This window comes from Strongylocentrotus purpuratus, unplaced genomic scaffold (genome assembly GCF_000002235.5).
Source record: "Strongylocentrotus purpuratus isolate Spur 01 unplaced genomic scaffold, Spur_5.0 spur5_scaffold_3, whole genome shotgun sequence".
In the NCBI taxonomy this organism is placed as follows: Eukaryota; Metazoa; Echinodermata; class Echinoidea; order Camarodonta; family Strongylocentrotidae; genus Strongylocentrotus; species Strongylocentrotus purpuratus.
In genome coordinates, this window is record NW_022145609.1 from 26743552 (window position 1) to 26767928 (window position 24377).

General features: G+C 36.8%; 2 protein-coding genes across 2 annotated transcripts; both read left to right on the forward strand.

Annotated features, from left to right (window-relative positions):
• The first annotated feature begins 66 nt into the window (after window positions 1-66).
• LOC115928473 (DNA repair and recombination protein RAD54-like) lies at window positions 67-9002 on the forward strand. Its single transcript, XM_030995693.1, has 5 exons — window positions 67-108; window positions 6647-6745; window positions 7318-7479; window positions 8350-8410; window positions 8814-9002. Exons 1-5 carry the CDS (start codon window positions 106-108, stop codon window positions 8999-9001), a joined length of 513 nt encoding a protein of 170 aa, XP_030851553.1. The 5' UTR covers window positions 67-105; the 3' UTR covers window position 9002.
• A 646-nt stretch (window positions 9003-9648) lies between these two features.
• Window positions 9649-24257, forward strand: LOC585124 (DNA repair and recombination protein RAD54-like). The gene is made up of 17 exons (XM_030995694.1): window positions 9649-9690; window positions 10828-10905; window positions 11354-11417; window positions 11996-12048; window positions 13141-13234; window positions 13987-14111; window positions 14824-14974; window positions 15604-15710; window positions 16472-16511; window positions 17258-17290; window positions 18315-18464; window positions 18990-19100; window positions 19539-19662; window positions 20616-20694; window positions 21848-22027; window positions 22771-22934; window positions 23547-24257. Exons 2-17 carry the CDS (start codon window positions 10891-10893, stop codon window positions 23746-23748), a joined length of 1692 nt encoding a protein of 563 aa, XP_030851554.1. The 5' UTR covers window positions 9649-9690; window positions 10828-10890; the 3' UTR covers window positions 23749-24257.
• Window positions 24258-24377: the final 120 nt, after the last annotated feature.

Consider the following 24377-nt stretch of genomic DNA (forward strand, 5'->3'; position numbering starts at 1 on the left):
AAGCAATCCTAACGAAAAGTGATCGGACTTTGTTGATGCTCAGTATTGAAGTACGGGAATGACATTGTCGCTGCTGCTGCAGTAACGAATTAGAAGGCTTCTGAAATGGTAAGAGCTTTAGATTTAGAAACGCATTTATTTTTAACGCGAGATCGCGAGAGCCCGAGGCCGAGTCGAGGAAGAAACACTGCCACCGGGACGGCGGGGCTGTCGGGTGCGTAGCCGTAGCTACTGTAGGTGCCCGGGCGAGAGCTAGGCTGAGTGAAAGTGAAGTCGATTTAAGGTGAATCTCAACTCCAGGGTTCAGCCGAAGTGATTTTTGGGGGGTAGATGTCTGGAATAGTTTTTGTTGAATGGAGGAGTGAGACTGAGCTGAGAGCACGGAGAACTTTGAGCATTGTCATTGAACTCAGCGCTGTATGAAGGGGTGACCAAAGTTCGCGGATATTTTTCTTTTCTTGCATATTTCAAAAAATCCAGATCAACATATATCATGTTCCATACGTCATAAGATTCGTAATTTATCATATAATCAGATTATATAACATTCCAAGGCTTTATTTACTTCAAATCAATGATAAGACGAGAATATCGGAAGCCTTACCACTACCGCCGTCCGTCAAAAAGTGTGACCTAAGTTCGCGCATGATCTTTACTGCCCTCTTGTGATGGGCTTTATATATGTAAACATTCCAAAAAGTTACGTAGTTTCAATCAGAAGCCGAACTTTATATTGAAACTTTGAAAAATATAATAATTTCTCTCTATCATTGAAATATTGCCCGATAAAAATACCCTTGTTAAATTTTGCAAATAAAAGACAATATTTTTCAATGTTTATGTGTTAATGTTAATGTAGTCCCTATCTGCATGTCATTTGTTTGTTTGAAAAAATGATCATGTGTCTCCATTTTATATGTCAGCCATACACGAGTTCTCGCTCTTTTCTCTCTTTGTCTCTCCTCTTTCCCCTTTTAAATTTGTATTCTTACGAACCATAGATTCAGTGAAATTCACAAACACAGATACGGTGGAAGCAGGCGCGCAGGTTCCGTTTTTCGCGTAAGAAATTGGAATTTTATCATTATTTTTCGGAGTCGATCCCTCTAATAAACTGATTTTTATGTAAAAAAAACACAATTTGTTATGATAAAAAGCGTGAAAAAGCTAGCTTATTCACATTTTTAGGCCGCATTTTGACCTTTGGAGTTGTCGACGGTGCTCAAAGATTTCGTTGTCTCAGTCCCACACAGGCATCGCGTATCGTTCTCCTGTTATAAGCGCTTTTAGTGTTAGTACGCGAACTTTGGTCACGCGCGAACTTTGGTCACACCACCATACACAGTACAGTGAGTTTACGCACTCTCAATCTAGACAAGACCCACAAGTCGGAGGAAGAAGAGACAGGTTTACACAACCAGAGAATCGATTGCCTTGAGCAAGAAGAAACACAGGGCTTGGAAACGATATAAAGTGACACTCGATCAAAATGACTACAGATACTATAGAGATGTCAGCAACTCTCTACGGAGCTTGACAAGAACTCTCAGTATAAACTTTGAAAAGGACATCACTCACAGCATCAAGCAGAATCCCAAAGACTTCTGGCGTTATGTCAACTCCAGAGTCAAGGCAAGGAGAGGGATAGACGAACTTGTGCTAGAGAACGGTGAGCAAGTAACTGCAAGCAATGACATTGCTGAGACCTTCAATGCCACTTTTTCAAGAGTCTTTACCAAAGAAGACGTGATTAATATGCCTGCACAAGTGTGGCAATACAATGGACCATGCTTATCAACGGTGGAAATCACGCAAGAAATAGTGGAAAAGCAGCTAAAGAAACTTGATGTAAACAAATCTGCTGGTCCTGATGGATTCCACCCTAGAGTGCTGAAGGAATTATCAAAAGAGATAAGTTGCCCACTGGCAATTATTTTCCAAAGGTCCCTAAGTGAAGGATTCCTGCCAATGGACTGGAAGGCGGGAAACGTGATTCCTATCCACAAGAAAGGCAACAGACAACTTGCTAGTAACTATAGACCAATAAGTTTAACCTCTACTATTGGCAAGGTTATGGAGTCCATTATAAGGAATGAAGTAATGGACCACCTGATCGACAATGACATACTACATGATGCCCAACATGGCTTCACTCCCGGCCGGTCATGCTGCACACAACTTATGAAACAAATGGAAGACTGGACTAGACTACTAGACCTAGGGAAACCCATAGATGTGTGTTACCTAGACGTGAGTAAGGCCTTTGATACTGTGCCTCACCAACGGCTCCTGAAGAAAGTCCAAGCCTACGGCATCGAGCACCAGGTTCTCAAGTGGATCGAAGCCTTTTTGATAGGACGAGTTCAGAGGGTTGCAATTGGAGGGGACTTCTCAGAGTGGACTACAGTGATCAGCGGCGTGCCTCAAGGTAGCGTCCTCGGGCCCCAACTCTTTGTCCTCTATGTAAATGACTTGCCCTGCAAGATTAGAAACGGCATTCAAATCTATGCTGATGATACCAAGATATATGGAGAAGTTAGTACATCAACCCAACGAGACTCAATACAGGAGGATTTGAACAAAGCAGCTTCCTGGGCCAAATCGTGGCAACTCACCTTCAACTCAGCAAAAACCAAAGTTATGCACATTGGAAAGGGTAACACCAAGTCATTGTACCGCATAAACAACCAAATAATTCAAGAAACTGTTGCAGAAAAGGATTTGGGTGTCATGGTAGATGATGAGCTGACTTTTCATACACATATTGACACTGCAGTTAAAAGAGCCAATCAGACGTTAGGATATAAAGAGAACTTTCACAAGAATATCAAGAGACACATTACCAATCCTGTTCACGACCATTGTTCGCCCTCTTCTTGAATATGGGAATGTCATCTGGCATCCAAGGTTTAAGGCTGAAGCAGTGAAAGTTGAGAAGGTGCAAAGAAGAGCAACAAAGTTAATTCCCGAGATCAGACACCTATCCTATCAAGACAGACTTAAGAACCTCAAAATGTATTCACTGCAATACAGAAGGATAAGAGGCGACATGATTGAGGTCTACAAGCTGATGAACGGACTCGTAAACTCCGATCCTGCAGCCTTCTTCACATCTGCTCCTCATGAAGCTACAAGGGGACACCACCAGAAGCTGTATAAGCAAAGGAGCAACACAGTCCTAAGAAGAAACAGCTTCAGTCAGAGAGTAGTAGAATCCTGGAATAGTACTCTTCCTACATCTGTCATCTCCTCATCCTCAATCACTTCTTTCAAGATTAGATTGGACAAGCACTGGTCCTCTCAGCACCAAATGCTTCCATAAAATTTGTTTGTGCGTCCACCCGCCATGCGAGCAAAAATAGTTAAGGTTCTTTTTCGAACGAAGCACCACTCAATGAAACGACCGGAAGTTTCAACAGGATCACCTCACACTTCCGTATACTGATGCTGATGCTGATGACATTGGCCGATCCGCTCGAGTGGCTTCGAATTTGAGTGAGGGAGGGCCTACTTAACTGAATGGTAATACAAACTTTGTATTACAAAGTTTTGGTAAATTTTGAAAATTAGCTGGATAGTGATTCTCTTTGCAATTTTGATATATTTGGATGGATCCGGGCTAACTCGGACCAGGGGACAACTCGGCCCAGCTGCAAAAACGGTCATTTTTTGTCATTTTACCCTAACTCTAACCCTAACCCTAACCCAACCTAAACCTAACCCTAAACCTAAACCTAAACATGCAAAAAACTGACCGTTTTTGTACCTAGGCCGAGTTGTCCCCTGGTCCGAGTTAGCCCGACTTCATTTGGATGCCCCTGTGGATGTATGAAGGGGTGACCAAAGTTCGCGGACATTTTAGAACACATTACAAAATGTGATATTCGATCTATGATTTCTCATATTCTACACAAATTTATTTTTTTCAATGATTTCCAAATGGACGGCACGGTTTTTTGCTACAGATTGGTTCAACTAAAAAAAATTATTGTGGAAGGATTTCGGAGATATCGCGATCTAAAAATTTGATGTCCGACCGTGCGTGCGCGCTGAATCTAAAAAAGTCATAAAAACAACGAGATCTAACTTCACGCGCGGGGATTTACAGTTGATTTATCAAAAAATGTGATGCATCGAAAATATGGTAATATCATAATTTGCGTTGCAAGACATCATACAATCAGTTGGTACCATTTTTTACTTACAATTTTGAGGAAATCTGCTCTTAAATTGAAGATTTTCAGACCCTTATCGGTAAATTGATAATTTTTCGGAACAGACGCAAAAGGTTGCAAAATTTGCTGATCTTTTGTCAATATTTTCACAATTTCATACACAATTTCAAAGAGAATTTCATATCTGGGTAATTTTAAGTTCCTCTTTCCATTGGTGATATCAGATTTTCGAAATCTTACTGACTGATTTTTTGAGATAGCGAACTTTGGTCACCCCACCATATTATAAACACTAGAAAATTTAGCTCCTAAAACACTTCTGCTTTTGAGTAAAATTGAATATCAACATTTACCGGTGCTCCCGGTAAATTTTGATAAATTTCAAATAGCGCTTACAACCATAAAATTGTAGCTGCGACCATGAAAATCTCAGAATATGTAGTTGTGATATATAATTTCCAAACGGAAATAGCCAATTTATCGATTTTAGTCAAGAAATATTGTTTTATGGCTGAATTGATAAATTGATCTTGGAGCAATACAGCATAAAGAGTTTTTTATCTACAATTTCATAACTTCAGACTCGATTTCAACCCTGACAACGATCACTGAATATTGCAGGATTGCATATGCTTCCAATATGTTCATTTGAACCAAATTCATGATCCCATACCAAAACTTTGTATTTCCTTTAAGCGCAACTTAAGTTCAATGGCAAAGTTAATACCTAATATTACGTCACACCACAGAGATTTTGACATGTCCTGCCTTATGCAAGGGTCACTCTGTGGCCTGGACCCACCCTCCTCAGAGGTCGCCAAATATCGACGTCGACTCGACGCCTAAGCCTGACCCTGACCTATTTGTTGTTGTAGTGAAGTCCTAACGTTCGTTTTTCTTCATTGGGTGAAGCTTTACTATACAAATTGATGAAATGTGTGAAGCTTTGACGAGTAATTTGTTTTTTCTGGTGATGTGACATCGAATCCAATCGGTCGCCTTGTTTGTTCAGGTGATGTGACATCGAAGCCACTACCGGTCGCGTCGAAAATATGTCGAAATCATGTCGAAATCGTGCGTTTCAAAACAACTATTTAATTTTTATTCCGGTCACTCATGCACTCGCAGAGTGATCGTCCTGAGGTCACCGAACTTTTCTCCAGCGAAACTGATTTCGAGATTTCACGAGATCGTTTTCGAGTAGTCTACTAGTCTCCTACACATAACTAGTTGCGTGAGTATTCGCAGTATACGTGCCTGAAAGGCCAGCCTCAAGTCTGGAAACGAGACTAGTAGCCTACGAGCTGTCGGTATTGTACCCAGCATGCGCAGCGCAGATCGTGCCAAGTTTTGGCCCCAAGTTTTTGCGAGGTGAGTTGAAAAAAAATAGAAAGTTCAGAGTTTTCCGATCATTTTGAGACGGTACTACTCCGACCCTGTTTTACGATTGATTATTAACGAAATCTGTGCATAAAACTTAGCCTATATTTTCGCGAGATTTCAATGTTGACGTATTCCACAAAGGTATTACGCCACAGCAGTGCCGTGCGCTCGAGTCGAAGCCTTACGAATATGGTGAAACAGTGGTGAAGCTTGAACTATGCAAATGGCCAGTATGGTGAAACAGTGGTGAAGCTTCAGACCGGCCGAAAACTTACAAAAGTGAAGCCTCACCTATGGAAAACTGACACAAGTGAAGCCTCACCTATGTAAAACTGACAAAAGTGAAGCATCACCTATGCAAATAATTCAAAGGGTGAAGCCTGGACTAACACATTTGCTGATAAGAGTGATGCTTTGCCTTTGTTTTTTGTAAAGCACATGAAGTGATGGTGAAACCCTGAGGTTACAAATAATTGGCTCAGGTGAAGAAAGGTGATGACCTGAGGAGGGTGGGTCCAGGCCACAGAGTGACCCTTGCATTAAACAGGTGACGCACTTCACACATAGACTAACTGACGCACACACAGCATTGCAAACACATAAAATAGAAAAATCAACGAACATCGTAGAATAAATTTCCAGTTTGTACCTTAAATATGACGAAAATGATAATTGTTCAAACTTAAAAAATAGTTAAGTAAAATAAAAATAAGTTTTAATTAAGTGAAATACTTCATGCAGTGAAAAAAATCATAACTAATTTGTTACTTTTTTAGAATGGAATGAGTCATGCATGTCTAATGACTTGAGACTTTTTTTTGAGTTTGTTTATTTTCTAAAATCTTTATGAACATTTCTTTGTCTTTAAGACTTTAGTTAAAAAAACATCTTAATTAGTAATTCACTTGAAATAGAAATTCATTATTGGGTAAGATAGTTCTATCATTTTATCATAATCATTTCAGAAAAGCAATATTTTTTGTTCACTTCTGTAAGTTGTAACAAATAAAAAATTAGAGTAAATTTAGTTAGACTGTCACCATGACAATGCCGTCTTTGGATGTTAATGATGTTAATTATCTTTCCAGCTGAGAAGACAGGCTCCCAGTCAGATTGCATTGGGGACTGGTATAAAGAGAAAGGAAACAGAAGATGGAGAGTCAACCAGAGAAGCCAGAACAGTTCAAGTAAGCCTTTGATTCACCATGTTCGGTAACAGTATTTCCTCCTAAAGAAAAAAAGGAAAAATGAAATCATAATCTGCCTTAGCATATTTTATTACCTCCCCTTGCAAAAAAGAGGAGGTGGAAGATTTTATATGAAGAGGAGGAGTTATGAGCGCCTTATTTGGGGACAGAATGAAAGCCTTTGAAGTGAGGTATTGCCGTTGACCTGATCATTTTGACAAATAGTAATTCTGCAAGATTCTTGGTATAATTTTGGATAATCGTATCTGACTTCTACATGCATGACACTAATGGCTGGACAGTGCACCTGATTTTTTAGATAAAAAGAATTGCCTTTCTCTTGTTACAGAGGAGCAGGTGGAAGATTTTATACTAAAAGGAGGAGATGTGATATGAGCCTATTTGGGGACAGAATGATAGCCTTTGAAGTGAGGTATTGTCGTTGACCTCATTTTGAGAAAGAGTTTTGCAAGATTCTTGGTATTTGGATAATCATATATTTAACTGCTTCATGACTGGACAGTGCAATTAATTTTTTTTAAATAAAAATAATTGCCTTTCTCTTGTTACAGTTGTCTAGTAGGAAGAAGGCACATCTCAATGGGTCAGGAGGGACGCAACGCACCAGCCACCTGAAGGGACTGCCTCCAGGCATGTGTAGGATGAGGCAACCCCTGGCAGTCAGGACATCAGTGCAGGATGGAGGAGACAGATCAAGCAGGATGAGTGATCATGTAGGTGGAAATGTCTTTTCTTCTTCAAGTAGTTTAGTAATAATAATAATAATTCCGCTTTTATATAGTGCTTAATACATCTATGATGTCTCTAAGAGCTTTACAGATATATTATTACCCCGGTCATTGGATTCAAAACTTGCCTGCACACAATGTGTGCACAATCTCCACTCCCTGGGGAGCATTCCAGCCATGCGTTACTTGACGCTCAAAACTATTTGACTAACAATGACGGTCGCATCCTACCGGGTACCCATTTAACACCTTGGTGGAGAGTAGCAAGTGCAGGTTAATATCTTGCCAAAGGATATTAGTGCCGTGTCTGGATTTGAACCCTCGATCCTTCGCATCTCCAATCAAGCGCCTTAAACTCCTTCCAGAGTGATTTAGGAATGAAAAGAATGAAAAGTACAATGGCATGAAAGCAAGAATCTTCAGGTTTGAAGGAAGCAGACTGCACCAAAGAAGAAGAAAAAGAAGAAGAAAAAATACAAATACAAACACAAAAAAGAAGAGTTACATTGTATAATATTTTAAGAAATGTCATATTATTTACAGAATATGAAGGGGGAAAAAGAATCTTCTTTGAATAGAAGGTGACTTTTATACTGTCTTGTTTGGGTTAAGTTATAAGGCAGCATACCTATATGTATCTCAAGAAAGAAAGAACAATGGAAGACAAAGGAAGATATTTAAAGAAGATATAAGAAGCAAGATTTATTAAAAGATAAGAGAGTTCAAAACAGGTATGGAGCAAAAAAAGAGGAAATTGCTTATAGAACAAAAAAAAGTATGAAGGGTATTTATTATTTTGGCAAAATGTTTATGTGAAAATGATTTGTTTTCTGATTTAATCTCTCTATTCTACAGGAAGCCTTGATCAAGAAGATTTTGTCCAAGCCATTCAAAGTGCCAATTTTAAACTACCAAGGTAAGCATGCCATTCAAAGAGAAGAAAATTTCAAGTGATTTGTGCAATTTTGAATAATGGCTTATTCTAATAAGCCACTTGTGCAGAAGTTTTTGTGGAAAGTATGATGTATTTCATTAGCATACATATAAATGTATGCACTTGGATATGGAAAATGATTTACTCATTCTGTGTTTTTATTTCCATAGTTTAAGATGGCTTTTCCATGATTCTATGTAATTGTATGAACACTTGGTATTTTTCAAACAATAGTAACTACTTCCTACTGCCTCACACAAAAGCCAATATCAACCATAATTAGTATAACAACAGAAAAATATTTAGTTTTAGTAAGGTACCTGTATATTCATTTTTTTGCAAGATTGTTCTAGTGCACAATATTCACAATCTTTGATACAATTAGCCACTGAAGGTCCAAGGGGGCTGGGAATGCGCAGACAAGGTGTCAGACAACCTCTCCACGACCCAACAGAAGAGGGAGCCCTGGTTCTCTTCTCCCCACCGGAGCTGAGTGCTCATGAACAGCTGTCTGTTGATAAAGAGAAACAACCTGTCCATGGTAAGGGTGTATTTGATTTTGATTTGATTTGATTTGATTTTTGCATTTTTCAAAATATAATATAACTGAATAACAAAGAACATATAAAAATTATAAATGTAAGGTATAATACAACATAATTATACAAACAATAATTTCTTCTTGTCAAATTTTTTTTTACATAATATATGTACATATAATAATGAAACTCAATATTTTCATAACATATTATTATAAATTTAAAGTATTATCCTAACTATTCTGTTGGAAAAGTGCAGGAGACCGCAATCATAAGCAAAGCTTGACAAGGATGGCGGCCTCAAAAAAAAAGGCAATAGTAGTGTATTATAATAATTATCATTTATACTTTGCTATGAATTACCATACTCCATAGCACTTACAATGTAAAAAACATACAAAAAGAAACAAAAATACAAGATTTGCCCATTGTTTCAGACCTTATAGCTTTCTTGGAAATCACATCTGGACCGCGCATTATAAAGAGTTATGATTGATCTTAAGTTTGATCAAAACATGCTGAGCCATAGACTTACGTTAAATAGTTACCTTAAGATCAATCAAAATGCTTTAATGGCCCTGAACTGTGAAGAAAAAAGTTTGAGAACCCCTATGATATATATGCAGTACCTAAAAGTAATACAAAATCTTTACAATTTGTCTATATGTTTCAGTCGTAGTGGATCCCATACTGAGTAAGGTGTTACGACCCCATCAGCGAGAGGTATGATTCTTAGCATTCATTTCATTTACTTTAATAGTTTTCTTTTCTTATACATTTTTTTTTCCAAGGTTTCCAATTGCCACCCCTCCCTGTATTGCTATCCCTTGCCTCCTGCCTATCCCTGTCTTTCTGCAAGGCAGTGCTTTATGAAACCGTCACTAGTATATTAAGTTCACCAACATTTTTGTACCTCTGTTATTACTCATGCTTACACTTTAACCCTTTCAGGACAGGATTTATATTTAGGGCTAATTTGATCACATAGTTTTCTTTTATTGCTACATTGTTCAATTAATATGTGATATCTCTGAAAACAATATAGATGAGCAAGAACGCTGTTGAAAAGTTGAACAAATTACCAATTTTGATAGAAACACAATGGCTATGAACCTTGTAAATTTAAAGGTAATACAAAGTTTTGGTATGGGGTCATGAATTTGGTTCAAATGAACATATTGGAAGCATATGCGACCCTACAATATGCAGTGATCGTTGAATTCTAGTCTAATGTTATGAAATTGTAAATAATAAACTCTTTATGTTTTATAGCTCCCTCTCAAGGTCAAGATATTAATTAAGCTATAAAACGATGTTTCTTGACTAAAATCGACCGATTAGCTATTCCCGTTTGGAAATTATACATCACAACTACATATTCTGAGGTTTTCATGGTAGCAGCTACCATTGTACGTCCGTAGGCGCTATTTGAAATTTATCAAAATTTACCGGGAGTACCGGTAAATATTTATATTCAATTTTTCTCGAAAGCAGAAGTATTTTAGGGGCTAAATTTGCTAGCGTTTATAATACATCCACAGGGGCATCCATATATATCAAAATTGTAAAGAATCCCTATCCACCCAATTTTCATAATTTCCCAAAACCTTGTATTACCTTTGAGGATTGTAAAGCTTATTTTCCTTTTTTTAAATTCCTAGCATCAAATACAGTATAGTCATGAAACAAAAGTTGCTGCTGTGTGTGCAGAAACTTTTTAGCTTCCTACTCGTGGATGTGGTGTTTCTTTAAGGCTCTGAGTTAAAGTTATTAAGCCAAACCACAAAATGTGAATTGATTGTCGCGAAAGGGTTAAACATAATTCAATGATACTGTCTTCTCTTTCACCCACACGTAAAGGGTGTCAAGTTTCTATGGGACTGTGTTACTGGAAGAAGAATAGAGGGCAGTTTTGGATGCATCATGGCTGATGAAATGGTGAGATAACAATTTTATAAACCCTGCTTCTTCGTAAGCACCAATGAAAATGTTTAAATGAATGTGAGATCTCCCAAATAGAACACTATTCATTATTCGCCCTGAACTGAAGTACTGATGCTTCAGACATCCCTTCTGATTATTAGAACGAATTCACATTGAAAAAATAAAATAATTAAAAAGTTAAATTTCAAACTGTACTTAATAATTCATTTTTCCTTCAGAAGACTTCAATCTCTACCAGCAGAGTTATATTCATGACTTATATTACACATGTAAAAAATGTTTAGTTTTTGCTGAGCTGCATCTGAGCTGCAACTCAGATTGGCCCATTTGGGACTTACTTAAGGGACTGCTTGTGTGACCAGCTGTCTGTTGATACCTGAATAGGCTATAGTTTGGAATTGCAACATAAAAAAAAGTCTTTATACCGGTATCTTGTTTGCAGGGCTTGGGGAAAACATTGCAGTGTGTGACGCTGATGTGGACCTTATTACGGCAGAGTCCAGATTGTAAGAATTCCCTCTCACATTATTCATTTACTGTTTGAATATTTGCATAACTCTTGATGAAAAACATCTTATTATCTTAAAATGTGTAGTTCACATTTGCATGAAAAGGTATTCAAATTGTTTTTTCATTGAAGTATCACAGACTTTAATTAAATGTCAAATCAGAAAGTGTTACTCCTGATAATTTCTGTAGTAATAGTTGACTCAGATTTCACATTTGCTTAAAATTTATGGGGGAAACTATACTGCAGTGCATACCGGTATAGCTAAAAATCTCATATAAAACAACATACACCCTGTAATAACATATATCCTAATGTTTTGAGTTTTCATGACTATGAGGGGGTGATTTGTCAATAAAATTGCAAGCATAAAGACATTGTAATTTATAACAGTGTCATAACTTTTGATTAATAATAGACCAAAATACAAAGAAATATGTAGTAGTATGAACGTTATTTAGTAAGTTGGTGTGAGAATCATAACAAAACGAACTCTCAAATACAGTTATCTTCAGTTTTCACTCTAATTATATCCACACTTTGTAATATATTCCTGCATTTGTCATTCACCATTAGGTAAACCTGAAATAGACAAAGTAATAGTTGTAGCACCTTCTAGTCTGGTTAAGGTAAGAATCACAAAAACAACATCAAATGTTATTTTAGACCTTTTCAAAATGAACAAATATTTGTTCATTATTTGGTATTTGGTATGTGGCTGAGTAAGATTTTTAAAAGTATTATTTAGCTGAAAAAATGCAAAGGTAAGCTTTGATAATGTGTAAAAAGGGTAGGGAATTTCATCTTGAATGTTTTGCAAATGAAAATTATGATAAACAGCTTTGAAATATGATTTCACCCTTTAAACAAAATAATGTATAAAGATTTGGTCATTTTGAAAAGATTGTTTTGTCATTGCAGACTTGAGTTGGTATTATCTTGCACAACAACTTTTTCTATCTTTGTATTTATTTATTTATTATTATTGTTTTTTTAATCATGTTCTTATATTGTAAGGGGATTTTCACCAGTTTTGAATTTGCATTTATTTCTGATAGTGGAAGTTGTTTTTGAAGGGCTAGTTATAGTAATGTTCTAAATATATCTGGAGAAGAACTACTGAAAGTGTACCAATCACCTAAGAAATAATTAGTGTACATCTAGAATGCATAAAATTGAAATCAACCCCAAAAAAGTTCACCTTGCATTCTATGTGGTAATGGATAAAGGAGCATGAAGAAAATAAAGAACAACATAAAACTGCACACAGAACACAAGTCGCTTTTATGTTAATTGAGAGTATTTAAACTTGCAAAAATCTCTTTTCACAAATATACATCAAGCTCATATTTTAAAATATAGTATTACCAGCCGGAAGACGGAAGTACTAATATACAGAAGAAAATATATTTGGGCGATTGGTACCCATAAGATCAGCATTAAGATTTCCATACCCCTATTTCTTTTAAAGCTCGTTTTCAAGTAGGCCTGTGGCTTTTAATTCAGAGTATAATGGATTTTGCTACTCCAAATAGTTATCATTATGATTATTGTTTGAACTCTTACAGTCAAGGCTCATCCAGTTTTAATTTATAAGCGAATTCATCCTGCTAGTCTTCCTATGAAATTAATGCTTAATGAAACGTTCACTAATGAATTAATAATGTGCATGTTGAGTATGAGAAATAAACATTTTTTTATTTGCTTTTTCCCCCAACAAGAATTGGTACAATGAGATCCGTAAGTGGCTCGGAGGGAAGGTTAACCCCTTGGCCATCGACTCTGGTACTAAGAAAGAGATTGATAGGAACTTGGGTAAGTTATCTATCATCATCATATTTATTGTAATGTGTATGAAATGCCAACTGAAAAGTGCATTGTAATGGTTATTAACCTAGTAGCTAGGTCTGGATTTATATATATATTTAAATATTTATACTGGAAAACCATCCATAAGCGCTTTACAGATATTATTTATCCCGGTCAGCGGATTTATTCATGCAGAGTGTGCACCCTCTTTAGTCCCTGGGGAGTAGTTCTACCATATGGTCACCATGAGGGCAAACACAAAGTACACTCCCCTTCTATCGAATCTATCCCTTTTAGATATGTTATGAATACCAAACTTAATCATGTACTTTTAGACAAATCCATTAATGTATGACCTTATATGTTTTGTAAAAAACACGATTTGTCCACCTTATGATTAACAAGCATAAACTCCAAATGTGAAACACCTCTCCTGCCATATAGCACATACTCGGCTATATACTAATCAAAACGTTGGTGTAGTAAAGTTAATCCTGAGTATACCGACGCAACAGAAACAGAGACATGCTGCACTGCAGACCTCAAAGTTCTCTCTTTGTTAAATATTCATGCATTGCAATGATTTTTAACAGAATAAATATCCTGAAGCTAACATGAACATGCCCCATTTCAAAGAAATGTCTCTATTGTTTATATCAGGTAGTAAGTAAACGTGGTCCATGTACAGTTAACAGCCATGAATCCTGTAGCTTCACAGTATAAGCTTTAGCCCTACCTTACCTGACCATTTCTTGTAGATTCCTTCATGAGGCAGCAGGGTCGACGGACACCCACCCCCATTCTGATCATCTCCTACGAGACGTTCAGGTTACATGCTGAGGTCCTACACAAGGGGGAGGTGGGACTGGTTATTTGTGATGAGGTAGGAGAATTTTGCTTATAGAAACAAGTATTCACCTTTGGCAGATATCGTGACTGAACTGCGTGGGATGATATTGCACAAATATTGTGTAATTTTAAACCATTGCCTACAGAAACCAGGTTGTCCCTGTATGAAGGCATTAGAGTATTCAGTAGTCATCGAGTTCAATTATAAAAGACTTCATAATTTAAAGCTCTTGGTAACACCACATGGTCACCTTAAGTGAAAAAGTTTGCTCACCATAGAAACCTTCTGAGGATATAAAAACTTGAAAATGTTGCCAAAAGAAATTTTGTAATGCAAAATTGTGTGAGAAACTCTTTATTTTTGTGAGATACCTATAGATACACACACACATGAGCTTATTGGAAGAGAGATGCTATATGCTGAGATATTCTCGTAACTTTGATTTAAGTTTGAGAAAAATACCCTCAAATCTTTGATTTTACTGGAGATGAATTCCATGGAATATATCTCTGAAATACACCCTTACAGCTTTTAATTATTGAACTTCTTTTCTCAAGGGTCAAACTCCACCGTTTGATTTGATTGATGAATTATGCAGGGTCATCGATTGAAGAACTGTGAGAACCAGACCTACCAAGCTCTGAATGGCCTCCCAAGAAATACAATATTTTCAGCTTTTCATTATTGAATTTCTTTTCTCAAGGGTCAAACTCTACCATTTTGATTTGATTGATGAACTTTGCAGGGTCATCGCTTGAAGAACTGTGAGAACCAGACCTACCAGGCTCTGAATGGTCTTCCAGGGAAGAGGCGGGTACTGCTGTCAGGGACACCCATCCAAAATGATCTTCTAGAGTACTTCAGTCTCGTTCACTATGTCAACCAAGGCATTCTAGGTAAGGGTCTGCTTCAGATCGGTGCAGGAGTTTTGAAAGACACAAAGAAGGGAGCTCTCATGGGGAATTTGACACCAGGATTAGCCTTTAGTTTTATGACCAACAACCTTTTTTATGTAACGCTCTGTCTTTTCCCCATATGGTTAAGTCCTTATCTGACATTTGCATCACCCAAAGACTCTTCAAGAGGGGGTATTCAAGCTTGAATTCTGTTTATAGTCATAATATTCTGTAATAGTTTTTGAAAAAAATACATTTTCTTTAAGTAAATAGCTATTAAGACATTTTGATAAAAGATGAGCAAGACAGAAATAGGAGGGTAGTTGGACATTATTTCAGGTTGTCAATTTTTTTAAACTGGTATGATTCTAGTAACTTTCAAGTTATCTGGAAAGACGTAGGATAGATATTGCACTGAGGTGTTTGAGACTTTGATATTCATATAGGGAGGGATTCCTGTGCATCAGTTTATGCAGATTGTGCTAAAATTTGAATTACTTAATTTCTTTTTCTTTTTTTCTTCATATATACATGTACAAGCCTGTACTTCTTTAGAACTGTGTGCCCCTAGCCCTGTCACGAGTAGAATTATGTTTGTTTTATTACGTGTCACCTCTTTCCATATCTAGGCACCGCCCAGGAGTTTAAGAAGAACTTTGAGAGCCCCATCCTACGAGGAAGGGATTCTTGTGCATCAGACAAGGAGAAGCAGAGGGGACAGGAGAAACTGCAGCAGGTGAGATGGCTCAGGGAAAAAAAAAATAATTATTTTTTGGGGGGCTACTTTTCAAGCTTGCCTGCATGAAATTAAACTCTAAAATTTGTTTTGCATTGAACTCTATGCAAATTTACAGGGGCTCTTTTCTGATTTTCGGGGGCTTTTTCGCCCTGAGCCCCTGTGTATTTTTTTCACTGAGAAGGATCTAGATCCTTGAGGGTTGTTCAGATAGGTGTAGGAAAGTAGGCAGTATAGAGGGGAAATATCTGCTTTATTATTTTATCATATTTTAAAACTGTAAAAAAAGTCTCTGTTTTGCCTGAAATATGATATAGGTACAATACTAATAGTCTCTTGGTTTAAGATCTATGACAACCGTCTATGGTGGCCTTTTATGGTATGTGTAGAGATACAGAGTAGTCAGGGCCCTGTTTCATAAAACTTGTCATCGATAACAAATGCTAAAATTCTATGACAAATTTGCTATCAGCCAATCAAATGCTAAGATTTCAGTAGCTTGTAACAGTTCTTGGAACTTGCTATTGATAACAAGTTTTATGAAACTGGGTCCAGGGTCACCTTCCTTACCACTGCCCCCCCCCCCCCCTCCCCTCTTGGTTTGTTTGTTTTGGGTTCTTCATTTCTACCTCTATTTGTCCTGTCTTCTCTCTTTCCTCTTGATCTCTTTCTCCCTCGTCTCATAAGCCCTGTAGTTTTCACCCTGTACCATAATTTCTTTTATAACATTTTTTATCCTGCTCTTCTCCACTCTTTCTTAGCTTGCCATATTAGTGAACAAGTGCATTATCAGAAGGACAGGTATGTATTGGATTCAAATTTAAAACCCATTAAACAAGTTTGTAAATTTCATTGTGTAATGTTTATTACCAATGCAGTCAGAGCTTGTTTATTAAACAACATTGTCTTCGTCAATTGAATTTTCAAAATTGTTCTGTAACTCTTTTCTTTTGAATAGCCACATATGCCTTCATTTTGAATTTAATTGTATAAATGTCTATTACCGATTTGGTCAGAGCTTGTTTATTAAACAAAATTGTCTTATGCATCTTTTTCTTCAATTGAATTTTCAAAATTAAAGAAGTTTGAAATTGGTTGTATAATGTTTATTACCAATTCGGTCTGAGCTTTTTTATGAACTTAATTGTCTTATTTATTTCTTTTCAATTGAATTTTCGATTTTGTAGCTCTTTTCTTTTGAATAGCCACATATGCCTTCATTTTGTATGGATTAAACTTTCATACATATATTTAACCTCCATACTTGTGTATATCTATGGATCCATTTTTCTTGCAAACGGTTGCCGATCACGGTTAAATGAATGTGCCCATCCAAGCATGAAAGTTCAATACCTAATCTTAATTGATGTTGGTAGAGAATTGATTTTTCTGTAATTCGATATGCATTTTATCATATTCTTTATTTTAAAAAATGAAGTGTTTTATGGTTTTAATCTCACACAAATTTTGAAAGGTTTAATGTGTGGACATCATACAAGCATGTAACAATCTCTATAAATATCATCTTTTGTTTGCTTTTCTTTCAGCTTCTCTGCTAGCTAAATATCTGCCTGTGAAAGGTAAAAACCATTGTATACGAAGCATAAACCATTGCACTATTTATAAAGCATCTGATAATAAAATTGAGCACTTTAGTACACATTGATGAATAAATACTGATGCTTCTAATGGTTTCTTTATGGTCATTGTTAGTATAGAAACAATTTTTAACTTTTAAGACAATTGTTTAGTTTGTTGGTCCTCACAGATTAGTGCTAAGGGGGCCATTTCCATGAAGTACTGTTTATCCTCTATGGTCCTACATCTTATATGTCCAGTGGATGCTATTAAACACTAAACATAATGGGGAGTTATAGGACTACACTGAACATTAAAACCATTCCAATGGTCCTACATAATATTGCTTTTGTAAGTGGTCAGACCAGTTGCTGTCGTAAGTATTAAGATCAATTGGACCCCAAAAAACACCCGAAAGCCGCATTTTGTGATTTTAATTGCGCGTTAATATAATTGTGCTCAGCTAATCCAGCTAAAGTTTGGTCTCCCATAATGTAAAGATTGCTGTTTAGAAAATATACTTGTCGCATTAAATGCATACTAACATAATTGTGCGCAGTATGCGTGTGAAATCCATATCCTGCCAATCAAGGTCACCAAAATAATTGGCTTAAGCCTATATTAGGGAAATACTTAGCAAAAGGCTTCAACTGAATACCAAAGTTGGCTATTAAAGTATTCTACCTTAGCTGAAAACTGAGTAAAATACTTATATTTCTGTCACAGGTAATTGAATACTCAGTTCAGTTTCAGTTTCAGTTTATTTTCATATTTCACATGTTGTATATTAAATACATCATTACATTTGGCATGTTACATTTTTGTAATCATTTTTTTGGGGGGATGCATTTATACAAATGAAAAGAATAATACATAAGACTAAGTTAAATAAAGGAAGAAATATGATGGAGCCTAAAGAGAAAGCAATGCTTGTAGGTCATAGGCTCCGGAAGTTATAACAATGATATGGTCTTGTGTTTAGCCCTGAATCTCAAGTGGGTTTTAATAATGTTTCAATCTCTGCAGTGGAGCAGGTGGTATGCTGTAGACTTACCTCCATGCAGTCCTGTATTTATCAGCAGTATGTGAAGGCCATGATGAAAGAATGCCGGATGAAGACTCAGGGCAAAGTCTCTACGCTCTCTGCTATCACCCACCTCAAGAAACTCTGCAATCGTGAGTGATTTTATAAACAAGAATTGTAAAATCTTATTTTACTATCATCCACATTTCCTTCTTTTGTTCTTTTTTTCATTTTTAATCAATAAACCTTATCAATTCACATAAATTTAAACACTTGTTCAATAGAAATGAAGAATACCATCATATGAAGATTCTCAATCATTCTATATGACAAACTGAAAATTTTTAATGCCATCTTTGTTCTTAATATCCTCTGTAAAACTAGTATAACTATAATCTTCTATGCTGTCACCACAGTTAGAAATCATAAGAAGCATATGATATTCTTGGCAAACCTGGGAATTTCTTTTGTAAATGATGATCAATGATGACAATTATATGAAAACGTGATACCAGTTTGAATTTTTAAAAGAGTTGCATTATTTAGGAAAAGGATTTGAAAGCAATGAAATTAATGGTGACTGGTTGAGGCCAGAGTGCAGGGAATTGCAGATGTTAACAAGAGAACCATGATTCATGAAAAGGCCATTTGAAATTTATTTGTTTTTCTTTCTACAGATCCTGCTCTTGTGTATGACAAGTGTGTTTCTTCCAAAGATGGCTTCCATGATATGCTTCAGAACTTTCCTCCTGGCTACAACAACAAACAACTCAGACCAGAGCTTTCCGGTAAGGTGTTTTTATTAGATGGAATTAACAAGTTTTTTATGTTTTATATACGCAAAAATGAAAATGTAATTTTACAAACATGTTCAACATTTATTTAAAGGAAATATTATGGAGGGCAAATGTTGAAAAGTAACACCTCTGGAAAAAAATGTTAATTATGTTTTTTTTTTAAAGTTTTATATTAAATTTTTTTTTTTTTTAGAGTTTCTTATGTACATATTATTCAATTAATAAATTATGGGGGGGGGGGGGGAGAGAAAAAAATTACTCCAATTACGACAGGGCAAAATTAATTCAAATTGTAACATTACATATCCTACCATAAACTTATGGAAGTTATGAGCAGATTACAATGATTTCCATCTAAATATAGTCATTATTTCCCTTCCCTAACCCCTCCTCTCCATCTAAAAATGATATTATGATTGGACCTTCCAGGGAAGATGCAGGTGCTGGACTACATCCTTGCCATCACCAAGACATCCTCATCAGACAAGGTGGTCTTGGTATCTAACTACACTCAAACCCTAGATGTCTTTGAGCAGCTCTGTAGGTTGAGAGGGTAAGTCCAAACACAGACTGATGTAGCGGGGATAATCAAAATTCAGTGACAAATCTGTTGATAACCAATCAGAAGCAAGGATTTCAGTAGCTTAACAAAAATTGTCATTTGTCACTGATGACAAGTTCTGTGAAACGCCCCCCTGTACTCTTCCTTTCATATCAATTGTTAAATATTTATTAATGGTTATTGATATGTTGTGTTTTGCTGTTAGGGTTCTACGGAGAATTAGCAATCCAAGTATTATTATCTTTCTTCAGCGTTGTTTTTGTACTTGATGTTTGATGATTGTTTTACCTGACTACTAAGAAAACATTATATGCTTGTAATTAAGCAACCAGGAGACTGACAGCTTTAAGTCCTCTCCGAGGGACTTGGTAATGGGGATTAATGCCTTACCAAAGGGCACAAGCATATACTTGGCTACCTCTTGGTTACAAGACCACTATTCTACCACTGAGCTATTGCGCCTCCTCACTTCTACTGGAAAAAGGCTCCCACTATGTTTCAAATTATTAAGGGTCATCATGTCATAGTAATAGACCAGTTCGTAGTTAGCACATGGGTTTAATATGACCCCAAATATCCACATATCTTTTAAACATAGATAAATCCAACTTTGTGCCTTTTGGAATAATCACAGCTAAAGTCATGGAAGTGATTCTTTGTTTGCCCTCTTGAAAAGATTACTTCCACCTGTGTTCAATAGAATGCATCACAGGTGCATGCATGAATAATGATTACATAACTTTCGTGAGCATGTATCAAGTATTAGTCTCAGTGGGTTTTACAATTTTGTTCAAGTGACCTTTATCTGCGCCAGCGCCGATTAATCCGCGCATGCTCAGATTGTATCTACGAACTGGTACATTATATCACACCGGTTGAAATGTTGTATCAGTATTCTAATTCTCACGCCATTGCTGTTTTTCCCTCTGTTATGTTGTTTTTAGATATCTGTTTGTCCGTCTAGATGGATCTATGTCCATCAAAAAGAGAGCCAAAGTGGTGGACAGCTTCAACAATCCAAATGTAAGAAAGCAGTATTCTCTACTCAGATGCAAATCAATTCTGTTCATAGAATTTTGATAAAGGGAAGGATGTTAAATTCGGACCATCTGGTGATTGCCTTGTTATAAATGAAATGGAAAAATTGTATAAACAAGCTTTGCACACTACCGGTTTTAAAGTGACTTAGTAACATTGTTAAAGGTTGATGAAAAATTGTGTAATTTTTGTATGAAATGCTACTTATTATATTCCTTCTACTGTACTTACCCTCTAACATGCAAAAAAAAAAAAAAATTCTCAAACCACAAAGACATTTATGGTTCTCTTTGAAGGCGTCACTGTGCAACCCTCTTACAGTAAATTCTCCCAACCATTTTTGAATTTTCCCAATTATTTTTGCATGAAAATAAGATATAAGACAGGCTTTTAAAAATCTTTCAACACTTAAATGTCTGGAATGGTATATAGAGCCAATTCATTGCTTTGTGACATTTTTCATTCACCTAAAATGTAATCCAATTGTAATAATATAGTTGGGAGAATTAAGGAATTGATCAGATCAGTTTCCCCAAATTTTTATCATTAATAATGGTCTGTTTTCACTCAAACTTTCAGATTTTTAAAATTATACATCTAGCATTGAAGTCACTACCTTAAAAACATTTTCTCTCATTCGAACAATGTTACCAAGTCGCTTTAAGGCCCAAACTACTTTTGTCATTGAGAGGGGCTCTGTTATGATATGTCAATTATCGATATTGAAATGATACCTCTTCACCAGAATAAATGGCTGACTAAACATACCCACACGACTCCGTCTCCTCTTAGTTGTGTATTGACCGCCATCAACATATAACAGGCTCAAAAAGCAAAACAAACAATGCAGCTTTTTTTGCAACCATGGAGCATGTTTTTTTAGTGAACGATAGCCAGTTCAGTTGTAAAAGAATTTCAGTTATTTTTCCCATCTCCTGAGCTTTTCCACTTTACCACCAAAGGCTTCAGTGCATTGTACAAATTTCTAATTATTATTTCTCCCTTTCTCTGTCTCTCTGTCTGTCTCTTTCTCCCCTCTTTCTCTCTCTCTCTCTCTCTCTCTCTCTCTCTCTCTCTCTCTTCCCTCTGTCTCTCTCTCTCTCTCTCTCTCTCTTTATCTTTCTCTCTGTCACCACAGAGTCCTGAGTTCATCTTCATGTTGAGTAGCAAGGCCGGTGGGTGTGGTCTGAATCTGATCGGAGCCAATCGTCTGGTCATGTTTGATCCTGACTGGAATCCGGCCAACGATGACCAGGCCATGGCCAGGGTGTGGCGAGACGGGCAGAAGAAACGGTGCTTCATCTACAGGCTTCTAGCGGTCAGTGAATTATTGGTGGTCAAATCTTGTAGATATAGCTCACTCAGTAGATGCATGCAAGGGGCTTCTCTGTAAAGGGTTAGCTCCATGGCAATGTTAGCCACAATGGAACTCATCTCCGAACAAGAGTTAGCTACTATGTTATACCATAGCCCCTCTGGGCCGTTGACTTCTCTCTCGCGCATTCACTCTTGCTACTCTCCTTCCACCTTCCTAATTTGTGATGTCGTCTATCCATCCCGCAAGACGCCTACCAACTCGATACGTCCCTTTAACTCCGCCATAGATAGTTTGCTAGAACAACACTCTTCTTGCATCTTTCCAAGAGATAAATGAAATGATATTTAATAAATGAAAGATGTAGTTTTCATGCTGATTGAATTTTATTGTAAATTAAAAATCAAAGTGTATTGTAATTCAGGGATTTTATGGATAAAAAGCATAGCTGGTTGTGCATGGTATTCAGGTTAATCAGAAAAATAGGCAAATATATATTTGTTAGTGTAAATGGCATGCTCTGGTTGACAAAGACACATGTATGAATTCATGGTTTTGAAAACTGTGGATCTGAGACTATTATTGCAGACTAAAGATATGCAACCAAAAAATCTAGCATCATAATGGCCTTCCTTACTGGTAATAGTTTGATCCTATTCAACACAATTACAACATCTGTAATTAACTTTTGGGTCTATTCTAATATCTCCTTTTGTATGTGTCTCAAACTTCCAACCAACCTCTAGACGGGAACGATTGAAGAGAAGATCTTCCAGCGACAGGCTCACAAGAAGGCCCTCTCTAGTTGCGTAGTGGACAATGAGGAGGATGTGGAGAGGCATTTCTCCGTGGATGAACTCAAGGATCTCTTTCGGTTCAAGGAGGGCACACTCAGTGACACCCATGACAAGTAAGACTTCAGATATGCTTGTGGAGACGGGGGAGGATCAGACTGAACTCTGACCTCAGGTCGCTTTATAAGAGACTGGGTTATTGAGAAGATTGACCTAGGAGTGAAGACAAATTGTGAGACCTGGCAAATAGACAGAAGATTGTACACAAATAAGCACATGAAATTTCATAATTAACATCTGGAAATCTATGCCCTGTGTGGATAATAATCTTGTTTCATGATTCACAAATGAATACTATAAACAAATATATGAGGGCTGGTTGGCAAACTACAGATGATCCTTGTACATTTACTGACATTGATTGACAGGGTTTAGGTCATTATGAATGTAAGAAACTAATCATCAGAGACATTTTTCTGATTTCTAAGCCTTTCAAAGTAAGCTTTTGATGACATACTTCTACTTCATGCTCAGGGCTTCCACATTTGCATATTTTCCAAAGCTGCTTTTCTGGCCCATAAGAATTCGGCCCTTCTTTTCTTTTCTTTTTAACAGAAACAAGAAATGCTTATATGCCAAGTGTATCTCAATTTTGTTGCTTGACCAATATTCTTTTTATATTGAATTGAGTCGTTAATGTCTTGTTATTGCTGTGTTTGACCTTCCAGGTTCAAGTGCAATAGATGTATAAACAACATCCAAGTTCGGCTTCCTCCCAATGACTCAGATTGCAACAGTGACCTATCCCAGTGGAACCACTGTGCAGACAAACGTGGCATCGAGGACCAGGTCCTGAAAGGGGTCTGGGACACCAAGAATGTGTCTTTCGTCTTCCATCACAAGTCACATGAACAGATTAGGACAGTCTGAGAACTGTACAAGACAGTGTAAAGGTCTGGGGCTAGATTTTTTAAAGAAACATTTAGTCTAGATTTATGAGGACCAGATAATGAAAGGGGTCTGGGCTACCAAGAATGTGTCTTAGGACAGTCTGAGAACTGTACATGACAGTGTGAAGGTCTAGGGCTAGAATGTTTAAAGAAACGTTTAGTCTAGATTTGTGAGGACCAGATCCTGAAAGGGTCTGGGCCTCCCAGAATATGTCTTTCGTTTGCCATCACAAGTCACATAAATAGATTAGGACAATCTGAGAACTGTACAAGACAGTGTAAAGGTCTGGGCCGAGAATGTTTAAAGAAACATTTAGTCTAGATTATGAGGACCAGATAATGACAGGGGCCTGGGTCATGAGGAATGTGTTTTTTGTTCTCTATCACAAGTCTCATGAACAGATTAGAACAGTCTGATAAGTTCTAGATCTAGCAAGATTCTTTTCATAAAACATGAAGCATTTCCTTATTAGGATCATGTCATTCTTCTTCTTCCGTTTGAGTACAGACCTCTTTACAGAGTATTATCGTATTATACTGGGGGTGTGTGCAGGTGGACCACTACACCGGGGTTTCCCCCTACTCTTATACGAATAGTGCAGTGGGTTC